General features: G+C 39.2%; 1 protein-coding gene across 1 annotated transcript; it reads left to right on the top strand.

The window, feature by feature from the left end:
- The first annotated feature begins 31 nt into the window (after nt 1-31).
- On the top strand, nt 32-10,947 carry LOC124132528 (cilia- and flagella-associated protein 52-like). The gene is made up of 12 exons (XM_046496470.2): nt 32-202; nt 1,454-1,662; nt 2,109-2,245; nt 3,116-3,244; nt 3,846-3,945; nt 6,070-6,344; nt 6,867-6,942; nt 7,746-7,858; nt 7,982-8,130; nt 8,462-8,792; nt 9,220-9,457; nt 9,924-10,947. Exons 1-12 carry the CDS (start codon nt 145-147, stop codon nt 10,113-10,115), a joined length of 2,007 nt encoding a protein of 668 aa, XP_046352426.2. The 5' UTR covers nt 32-144; the 3' UTR covers nt 10,116-10,947.
- The last annotated feature ends 1,338 nt before the right edge of the window (nt 10,948-12,285 follow it).

Genomic DNA, 12,285 nt, shown 5'->3' with positions numbered 1-12,285 from the left:
TGGCTACAGAGGGCGCTTTGATATCGCCATGTTGGTTGCCAATGACAACAACAGCCACTGTTGAAAGCTGTTTGTTGTGAGACACGAGGTAAAGGGAGTTATTTCTGCATCCGCACGACGAACAGGAGTGTGCAACTTCCAAAGATGGCAAACCTAGAAGGTATCGACCTTATGCAGCTGGACAGAATAATCGGTTTCAACGGTGAGTGTGTATAGTAGAACGATTGTACTGATTTTAGAACTGGGTGGTTTGTTTGGAATGTTTCAATCCTTTCTTTCCGTTGTCAGTGTCTTTCCAATCAAATCTTACAGTTTTTCAGACAGCGGGTTCTTGACATCATCGACTATGTTCACTTTTTACCGATGCTCTGATATGTAACATAATATGCATTATTGATTTACAAATTTGGGAGAGACGCGACGACGGTTCATATTTCTGTTTCAGATTTATTTAAAATAAACTGTACATTAGGTATAATTTTTCGCCACGTAAGGTGACATGTATTTGACTATCATGATCCAGATCTAGATACTTAAAAGACTGATTATATCAAGTTGGGCTTATGTGCTGATCACATTTTCCATAAGTAAAGTCCTGATGTACATGTTGTAAAACAAATCAATCAATGTTCAATATTTTGAGCTCCATACCTACCCAATGTTCGGCATTTCTGTGTGCAGTTGATCTTTGGCATTTTTGTCTTTATGTTTATGAGGAATGCGCTCGAGTTACTTCCTTTATAACACTTTCTAACATTCACAGCAGAGCCATGTGTTTCAAAAGCTGATGGTTATGAAAGTCAATACTGATAAACATCATATTGATGTGTATTTTTTACCAGACACCTATCCACCATGTTTGTTTGATGCTAGTAATATAGCTGAACATGACAGCATCACTATTTAAAAAATAGGGCGATTTAGCTCAAAACAAGATTTTGCTTGCATTTGTAATATTCCTGCAATCTCATTCAAATCAACCTTAGTTCTCGCTTCCGCTAAACAAAGATCTAAAGACATCCCATTAGGGTTCGCGTCAGAACGACTAGCTCTGCTATTGACTGAAATCTGCATGGCAAGCGCCATGTTTTTATTAACTGGATCTCGAGTTCAGTGAAGTTTGTCAAGGGTGGAAACTGAACTTTAATGTCTGTTAACTTCCTTGCCCCAGGAAGATGGCATTTGTGTTCATAATTAAATCTCAAAAATGAATATCAAAGCAATCAATAAACACAGATAATTCGACGTCAACATCGAAGAAGTACTCGGAAAAAGAGGTCCCATAATGGCATGCAACAACCTCATCCGTGATATCCATGGGACCCACATTTCAACAAACATTGTAGTCTGTATGAACTTTGGTAGTTTACCATTACATTTACCCATGAAAGCATTTAATTCAAACTGTTGAATTACATTATAAAATAATATGTTATTTATGATTATTTAACAGGGGCTGTAACAAATGGACTCAAAGTTCACCCAGATCGTCAAAATCTCATTTACCCTCTTGGTTGCAACATCATCATTGAGGAGATAGCCAAGGAAGGTTATGGCAGCCAGACTATTCTGTCCAAGCACACAGACTATGTGTCTTGTCTTGCTATTTCCCCCTCGGGACGGTACCTGGCCTCCGGACAAGTCACACACATGGGCTTCAAGGTAATTTATTCATTGTCGTTATTGTAGGACACAATTGCAGATAGAGGTTTTCAGGTTTCATCCAAAGTTCTCCCCACTTGGTGTGTTTTCAGTGGGATTGGCACCAAGTTATATAAACCAGGTTGATATCATTAATATGTTTATTTTCATGCTGATAGTGATAAATCCTCACAGAATTGTTGAAGGAAAAGAGTTAATGTTTTGAAAAGATATCAGATTGTCTGAATCTTAGTGGAATGAACTTAAGCTTTTATATTTAAAACTGAAATCGTGGACTAAAAAATTTGAAAGATCACATGATTAACCCAATTATTATATTGTATGTTTTCCAAGGCAAGACTATTGTTGTGATAAATTTTGATTAAAAAGATTTGTTTTATTAGTGTTGTCAGTTTAATAAGACAGCTTCTTTGCTTTGTAATTAACTGTTGATGTTTTTATTCAAGGCTGTCATCATCATCTGGGACTATGTCACAAAGCAGCCAGTTCACGAGATGACTCTACACAAGGTCAAGGTTGAGGCACTTGCCTTTTCCAAGAATGAAACATACCTAATCTCACTTGGCGGGCAAGATGATGGATCGTAAGTCCCCATTAAATAAGCAATAATTTTTTAATAGTGAAAAGGGGCGGTCGGGTAGCCTAGTGGTGAAAGAGTTTGCTCGTCACGCCGAAGACCCGGGTTCGATTTGATAAATTGGGTGATGCCCATTTCTTGTGTCCTCCGTGATATTGCTGGAATATTGCTAAAACCACACTCATTCACTTAAAAGTGAATAATAACATAACCTCATCATTTTTATGATTAAATTTGATTTGGTAGTTTAGAGATCAGAAAAGTTTCATATTTGATCCTGGAAAAAAAATATTTAATGTATTAATGATCTTGCAGCATGTAAAGATGTTTAGCATTCAACACAAAGCCACCCTGTACAGAGGACTATCAGTGAGAATAAACCATTACTTTGCAATCATTAACAATCCATAAATACTAGGAAGTAGAAGGAATAGGTTTTGACAAGGCCACAAGCCAGGATGGTTTATTATTTTATTTTAGTTGGGAGGGGTAAAATTGTGTTGGAAAAATAGAAGGTAAGTTAGAATTCAGGATATTCATATTATGGGTTTGAAGTGAACACCCTTTCACACAGACAAAGATTTGGTCTTACATTTGCAAATATAGTTTAAAATTATGATCATTCATGAGACATCAATAAATTTGCAGAGATCTGACATGACAAAAAATCCTGTGTCAGTTCAACTCTAAACGTCACGCCGAAGACCCGGGTTCGATTCCCGACATGGGTACAATGTGTGAAGCCCATTTCTGGTGTCCCCCGTCGTGATATTGCTGGAATATTGCTAAAAGCGACATAAAAACATACTCACTTCACTTCACTTCAACTCTAAACTTTCAGTTTTCCTATAAGAGATGTGTGTTGCTGTATTTCAGGGTTGTGGTGTGGGATGTTGAGAGAGGGGAGGCCATCTGTGGATCCCCAGCTCAGGTGGAGAGTGCTGGAAACACTTACTGTGTCTGTGCCTCTGAAGTGTCAGATGACATCTTCGTCACTGGAGGAGAGTAAGTATCTCAACACATCAAGGATATTCAACCTGATTGTCAATGATGAGAAATTGTTATGTACTTGCTTCATAAAATGAAAGCCATGCAGGGCATGTGCATCTGTTGTTGACAATATATGTACCAGAGAATCATCTGGGCCCACTTGCACAAAGCGATCTTAGCGCTAAGACTATCGTAAGCCTATGTTAACGTATGGGAGTTACAATCATCTTAGCGCTAAGATCGCTTTGTGCAAGTAGGCCCAGGACACACTTTTAAGTTGAATTGTATTTGATGTCTCTGAAATTGTTTACTGATATAGTAAGCCTTAATTTCAGATATTTAACAAAGGCATGATTGTGAATGATTTGTTTGTTAGTCCACACACTCAAACTGGCTTCCTCAAATAATAAAAATATTGTCACCCTCTAAAGGATATGATCTTGCATCAATAACAAAATCTAGAAAATTAAATAATCAGTATTGGATGACCCAAATCACAAATTGTTTATTTTTATATTAATGTTTTCAACAACATGGCAATATTATGAAGTTATTTAGATGTATGTACTGGTATTTGAATTTGCATATTTTTAAAAGTGATGTTCCCACTTCACAGGAACACACTGAGAGTATGGCAGCTTGATGTGCAAAACAGAAAAATACGACCAACTGACGTCAACCTAGGAGTACTCAAAAGGACTGTCAAATGTATACAGGTGGGTTTTCTGTCATGTTCACAGTGCATATGATAGGATCTCTAGGGTGGGATTATGGGTTAAAGATGAGGTGGAATCGGGTTTAACATCACGTTCAAGATTATTGCACTTTCATAGCGACGTGTGTGTGTGTGTGTGTGTGTGTGTGTGTGTGTGTGGCTGCTTGTACTAGTCCGGACTAATTGCCGATTTTATTGTGCTAGCCCACTGAGATACCATGCCGTAATTTAAAATGAATACCCCACTCAGACACAGTATACTGACCAGTCCTTGTTTTAGCCCCATAATGCTGAGCACCAGGAGGGAAAGGACAAATACCATCTTTTAATGTCTTTTGGCATGACGTGTCTGGGGATCAAACCCCAAACCTTCCGCTGTCTGGGCAAACACTCAACCACTAGGCCATGGAGACAGTCAATTATGGGTTAGAATGCTGTTGCAACATGTGTATAATTTGACTTGATGGTTTCGTCATATTGTTGCTGGAAAGAGGAGGTTAAAATGGGGATGAGATGGTCACAATGGCTACTGACAATGTAAAGTACTTGGATGGATGACAAGTTACATTTATCCCTGCAACTGTAGTAAGTCTTTATCATAGCACGGGTGAACATCATGAGCAAATGCTGTTTTATGCCACAACCAACATTTTTAGTCGCCTGTAAGTAATCTTGTCTGGATCAGAACCAAAGATGGTTTGACAGCTGGAGCAACTATCTGTGCCATCTAGGTGGTATGTAGGGCATGGACGAGTCCAAATTTACTACCCGGGTACCCGCTCCCCTATTACCCGACCCTACCCGGGTACCCACTGTAGGTTTCAGGAGACGTCTCAAAATGTCCGATTGGGAACATTCTTAGCATAGCCCTGGCAAAACGTATTTAGATACATTTATTAAACAATCTGGTCATTCATATACTGAAGTTAAATTAAGTTATATTTTTATTCAACCATATGAAAAATCAGAAGGAATGGGTTCATAGTCCGAAAGAAATGCGAACATTAGTGACTTGTAGTGTAACCTTAGAGTTCTTGATAATTTTTGTCGTTAAACAATATATCCCATGACTAACCACAGGTCCGGGTAATCCTGTGGGTACCCAGGTCCTACTGAGTACCCACCCGACCCGGGTACCTGAGTTACCTGTCCCAGCCCTAGTAGTATGGTACACACAATACTAGGTCACACATATCACCATCCTTTCCTAATTATGTTCAACCTTCATACACAAATTTGGGACCTCTTTTACCCTGGAATCACAACAGGCCGGTTTATCACTGCTCTTTCACGGTGGGGGGGCACGGGGGGCCCAGTCGTCTAAGGCACCGCAATTCGCTGTGCAGAGTTGTGTCCCTTGGGCACGCCAGCAACCTATGATTGTGGGTTCGAATCCCGGTTCGCCCCGATTATGTTTCTAGGTTTGTCTGCACCATACCCGTGCTCATGGCTTTCACCGAAGTGGTAAACATCTGAGACCTGCATCACTTCGGGATTTCCTCCTACATTAAGCTGACACACCGCGATATAACTGGAATACTGTTGAAAGCGGCGTTAAACCCAACTCACTCACTCACTCACTTTCACGGTGGAGTGTCCAAGGAAGGACCGACTGTTGCATTGCTGACTTTATGTTAGATTATACTCTTATTGGTTACTGGTTTGTCTCTCATTTACACCTCAAAAGTAATTGTGATAGATCCTGATTTGTTTGTTTGTTTGTTTGTTTGTTTGTTTGTTTGTTTGTTTGTTTGTTTGTTTGTTTGTTTGTTGTTTTTCGCCTCACTCAGCAATATTCCAGCTAAATGATGGCGGTCTGTAAATAATCAAGTCTGGACCAGACAATCCAGGGATTGACATCATGAGCATCGATCAATGCAATTGGAATCAATGACCTGCATCAACCAAGTCAGCGAGCCTGACCACCCGATGCTGTTAGTCGCCTTTTACAACAAGCATAGTCGCCTTTTATGGCAAGCATGGGTTGCTGAAGACCTATTCTACCCCGGAATCTTCACGGGTCCTGATTTATGTGATAGTGATAGGATCAAGGTTGAAAGTTTGTTGTATTCTGTAGTTACAATGTAGATATCAATTATGTCATGTTACATAACTTTCTCTTCAGATGATAAACAAGGATAACCTGAACTTCTTCTTCTGTGGCACGACAACTGGGGACATCCTCGCCATCAACATGAACACAGTCCGTCTGCAGTTCCTTGTGCCAGAAAAAAACAAGTTCAGTCAGGGAGTTACAGCCCTTTCTTTTGTCAAAGTTGATGAGTGTGCCGAAAACTATGATTTCCTGGTTGGAGCCGGAGATGGTACACTGGCTCAGTGCAAGATCAAGGTCACCATGAATGGGAACAAGATCAAGGCAACTCTCAAACACAATGTTGAGTATGTGTCAACATGATTGTCCCATTATTGAATCAAATATATAAGATCATGAAATGAATTTTGCATCAAATATATCAAAATGATTGAAGCAATGTAATGATTTTTCTTAAGCAGTGACATGTTAAGTTATCATTTTTCATAGTGAGGACATTAAAAATGGATTTTGAAGTTTTAAGTTCCTTCGAATTTGCAGGTTTGCAAACTTGACAGAAGATATTTGACTAGACTAAAATCTAGTCTCTGAAATGAACATATGGTACATAAAAAAAACAGTTGTTCAGTTATCTTAATAAAAATATAATAAAAAGGAGCCCAGTGACTCTCTTCATTTTCTGCAGTGATCTAGACTTGCCAAACATTATAGACTTGCATGGGCTGTATTTGATATATATTTGTATCAGGGTCTGTAAGACAGACTAATATTTGACATAAACTTGATATCCAGGACAGGATGTATTTGAAAAAACATCTTACTTTGTCAGCACATCCTCTAAATTTTGACATTAATTTTGTATTCTGCAGGCCCTGGAAAGATAATCTGGTGAAGAACAAATGCAGTTCCTTGACTTCCATAGCCCTAAGAGGATCTGGACACCAGGTAGTTAGTTGTTGCTAAACTTCAGCAGTTAGTAATAGTGGGCACAGGGATTCCAATGGCCTGACTCACTGTTGGGGGTTCACATGGTGGTCCAAAGTGTCACATTTTGCAGTGCAGAGTTCCTACCCTTAGCCATATCAGGATCTGCAGAATGGGGATCTAATCCGACTACGATCGTGATCCTGAGTCTGTGCTTGTTGGTTTCACGAATGGCGTAAACGTCTATGACCTGTGACACTCTGCGCTTGCATACAGTGAACTTATATCCTAACCAATTCACTCACAACTCACTGGTGACCCAGTTGTCGAGGTCGCCGCTGTTTACTGTGCAGAGTTGCGTCCCTTGGGCATGCCTGAAACCTGAAATTGTGGGTTCGAATCCTGTATCTGCCTCTATTGTTTCTAGGTTTGTCAGCCCCTAAATGTGCTCATGGGTTTCGACAAAGTGGTAAACGTCTGAGACCTGCATCACTTCAGGCTTTCCTCCCACATTAAGCTGCCATGATGATATATACTGGAATACTGTTCAAAGCATCTTTAAACCCAACTCACAACTCACTGTGTAATTTATCACTGATTAGGTATTCTAGTCCTATAATAGTTGAGAGTTTTGGCTTTCCTCCAGGATTGAATTACCATGATATGATGTCATGTACAAAGTGTTGTTGCCTCAACTTTCTCCTTACTTTTTATGTTTTGCAATATGAGTAGCTTAATTAATATTAAAGAAAGTAGATAGCCGTTCACATGGCAAGTTTTACTGTCTGTTCATGTGTTTACTGTAGTTTCTTGATATGTTTCAGTTCTTTGTTGGAAGTGGCAGTTCAAACATCTACAAGTTTAACTATCCTGAGTTCAGTTGTGTCCTCAAGAAAACCTGTCACTCCAAGCCTGTCAATGACGTCATCTTCCCCCAGTAAGTGCTCCAGTTCATGCAATGCTTATTTTCAGGGGTTGAGCTATTCTGTTTATGAGTTTAAATGTCTATGATCTGTGAATCTATGCATTTAACAGTTGACAACTGCCAATGTGTTTTCAGCGGAACTTCTGAGCTGATTGTGACTTGCCAGGATGAGGAGATCCGAATCTGGCACCGTGAGACTGGGAAGGAAATAAGACGCCATGTTGTCTCCAACATGATGTGCAATGCTATTGACATCACAAGGGATGGCAAGTCTATCGTCAGTGGTAAGTGATTACTGAAATCTACAAAAGCACATTTCATATCTCATATTGGTTTGGGGTTTTTTTCAAGTCAAGTGAAAGTATTCACTTTGCAGAGCTGTCTCAATTCCTAAATGGAATACATAAATCATTTAGGGGCGGTCGGGTAGCCTAGTGATTAAAGCGTTCGCTCGTCACGCCAAAGACCCAGGTTCGATTCCCGACATAGATACAATGTGTGAAGCCCATTTCTGGTGTCCCCTGCCGTGATATTGCTGGAATATTGCTAAAAGCTGCGTAAAACCATACTCACTCACTCGCATAAATCATTTATGGATTCATATTTTTTGCACAGCCTGGGCAGATGGGAAGATACGAGTGTATGGCTTTGGCCCTAAAGACATCACAGAGAGGTTCAGTATCACTGATGCTCACAACAAAGGTGTGACTGCTATTGCCTGTACATCTGACGGAAGACATATTGTGAGCGGCGGGGGTGAAGGCCAAGTGAGGATCTGGAGAGTGGAGGAGAGCTATGAGTCGCGAGGAAAGACATCCTACCGAGGTGTCCTCGAGGCGACAATGAAGGAACACAAAGGTCTGGTGTCCGCCATCAAGATCCGAAACAATGACAGGGAATGTGCCTCAGCCAGTACAGATGGAACCTGCATCATCTGGTGCCTCGTGTGAGTTCTTGGTTGCACAAAGTTTATCTTCTTTAAACACAACGTCATGTTCATATGTCTATGGCAACACATCTTGCTGTGCAAAGTTGCATCCTTTAGTTGCTGGAATCGGCTTGTCATGGGTTTAGAATTCATTCCTTCCTCCGTCATGAAGCTGACACTGCCATGATAAAACTTGTTCATGTAGTGTTAAAACACTTATGTTACATGTTTGATCTTAGATGTGTTATCACCAATAGCGAGGGCTGGGGTAGCCTAGTGGTTATAGGATTTGCTTGTCATGCTGAAAGCCTGGGTTCAAATCCCAACATGGGTACCAAGTGTGAAGCCCATTTTGAGGCATGTTTGCCATGACACTGATTTCTTTGATTTTTGTAATAAGAAGTTACATGAAAAATAAATGAGATGTTTTTTTGTTTTTTTTCAGAAATCAAGCCAGGAAACAGATTGTGTTTGCCAACACGTTGTTCCAGTGTGTGTCCTATGGCCTGGGTGGTCATCACATCGTGACAAGTGGAACTGACCGCAAGATTGCCTACTGGGAGACCCTTGATGGCTCCGGCACAAGGGAGCTGGATGGAGCCAAGACAGGAGCCATCAACACAATGGACATGTCCCCTGATGGCAAATACTTTGTGTCTGGAGGAGAAGAGAAAATCATCAAGGTGGGTGGTCAACAGAAGCTGTTCACTTGAAGCATTTTTCTTAGCACATGTGTAACAATATCAGTGTTTGTATTTTGGCATGAAATCCGAAAAATCCCAAGGGCCCCCTAACTCATTATAAGGGTTGGATCCCCAAAGAATAGTTTCAATGAGACTGAAACCACATCTCAAGTATCCAGTGTATTGTCTCCACTCAATATGACAAATACACTGGACATGAGTAGAACTAGGTCAAGTAATATTTTTTTTGCCATTATTTCATTTACTTTACCAGCTGCCATGTTTATGTGACACTCATTCTCTGTCACTTACCATATCCACAGTTAACACTTCTTATAATGCCATTTATCTGGTTTGTATATGATTGCATATATATATTTGATAAAGTTCTTAATGCAGACGATCTTGATCATTAGCAGTTTACTGTAGCTGTTTTCGTAGCCAACATATCCACCTTTTGTTTCAGTTGTGGAGGTATGATGAAGGGGAGGTAACTCACATCGGAATTGGTCACAGCGCACCTATCACCAAGGTTCGCATCTGTCCAAACCAGCGCAACATCGTCAGTGTTGGCACAGATGGTGCTGTTCTAATTTGGAAATTCCCTGCTGAGGATGGCTACAGTGGACAAATGCAACAACTGGAGTGCTCATCATAAAATGGACAATTTTTCTCAGAAATACTTTTGCCATTTTTTTCAGCGCAGGTATCAAATCATCTCCGTCCACCAATTGTGATAACACTGTACCAAACAGAATCGAGTTTTTAAAGATTTTTAGGTTTAGCGAAGTCAGAAAAATGCAAAACAGAACACGTAACCAGTAGTTTTCATGGTTCATTTACAAACCATTTTATGATCCAGGACGTTTCCAGTAAGCCAAAGCTACTTTTTGGCTGCAAAAGATGAACATCCCAAGTACCAGATATATACAAGTATAACAGTTTACTTGCCTGTCTGCTTTATGTGCGATTCAAGGAGTAACAAACAGAATGTTAAGAAACAAATGTCTTTGGATTTGATTGAATGTGCTCAATCTTACTTTGTTTATAGTTATGAATAATATAGTCCATTAAGAAATCTTTGAACATTTCATTTATTTTAATTCCTTAAAAATTAGACAAAAAATAGGAATATGTCTTTATTATGTTTAGGAAGTGTCATCACCAAATGTTTCTTATTTTATTATTTAAAACATGAAAACATATTTATTTCTACAATTTGTTAAATGTTGATTTTAGTGCAACTATTTGTGATGTGTCTGATTGAACTACCACCAGTATTTTCCGTTTCTGTGTATATATGTAACACTATTGACTCCTCCTAGATGTAGATTAAATAACAACATATATTGTATATATAAAGTGACAACTCTCTGTGTAAACACGCTAGAACTTCAGTACATATCATGTCTGCCATTTTGGTTTTGCTATCAGCAAACATTGTACAGTCCAATACTCCCTGATTGAAATAAATACACATTTCACCTACATTGACCTGTTTGGTGCTTGTTTGGGCTGACATGTAGCTTAGATATGCTAAGTCCTTGTGTAGATAAAGGATCCAAAGGGCACAATGGCAGCTTCATTTGAATTTGTCATGGTTGGCAGACCCACACAAATATACTGAGCTCGTCATACTAGCTAGCCACTTCTGCCATCAATACACAGCACCACTGGAACCTGTTTCATATTCATATATAACGTGTCAACTAAATGATCTCTCTGCTCTCGCCTACTTCTTTTTGCTGCCATGTTGTACCCAAAGGATGTGAACTGTTGCTCACACATTGGATGTTTTATCTGGTCACGGTATGATGACCTTCAGTTATAATCATTGTAAGTTACAAATTGTGGAACTGTTTCATGGATGTATGAGTTAATCTGTCAGGACATTTCTCGTTCAGTGAATTTTGCCATGGGAGATTTTGATAGGCGTGGTGACAAATGTTTTGCAATAGCTTCTTCCATTTTAAAACCTAACTAATCATGCTAATGTTTACATCAAAATCCACACAGCTATTGTTGCAACTGTCTTCTTTACAGTGGATATCAGCTTCATCTGCACATTCTATAGCATATAAAATATGGCATCATTTACTCATCCAAGGAGGACCCGTAAACTAATAATGAGCACTGCTCACTAATACCCCCCGACTTCAAATACCCCCTATGGAAAAAAGCAATATTTTCTCTGAAAATCCACTTATCGAAATGAAACTTTTCCCTGCAGCTCTGCTGGAATGGAAAGTGTACCCCCAATTTGCAAATAATCCAATAAGTAGTTTTCAAGTTATAGGTCGCACAAATATTATATGAAATATAAAGTTCAAAACATGAATAAAATCATATTTTTGGGAAAATCAAACTTTGCACTGCACCTCTCCTATTAGTATAGAAAGTGTTCCTTAAATTTGAAAAGAATCCATCTCATAGTTCTTAAGTTATACGACACACAAACGTTGACGTTCAAAACGTAAAAAATCATATTCTTTTCAGAAAATCCACATATCACAATCAAACTTTACACTGCACCTCTTCTATTAGCATGGAAACTATTCACTAAAATTCAAAAGAATCCATGCAGTAGCTTTTTTCCTGAGATTGTCAGTCCAACATGTGGAGATAGGAAAGGTCAAACATGGAGTTCCCCACTCCTGCAAATAATGTAGATGATAAGAAATGACAAAAATATCTCAAATGCAAAGGACCAGTGAAACGGGACTATTATGTAGACTTCATAATGATAAGGATTACATTTATTATTATAATGCTGACAATAAGCAATATTTCAACCATTTCTGAATGACATAAGCGTTGATTACAGGAGA

This window comes from Haliotis rufescens, unplaced genomic scaffold, assembly GCF_023055435.1.
Source record: "Haliotis rufescens isolate VD_foot unplaced genomic scaffold, xgHalRufe1.0.p SCAF_11, whole genome shotgun sequence".
NCBI lineage: Eukaryota > Metazoa > Mollusca > Gastropoda > Lepetellida > Haliotidae > Haliotis > Haliotis rufescens.
Note: the sequence above shows the minus strand (reverse complement) of the source record. Positions and strands in the feature narration are given on the sequence as shown.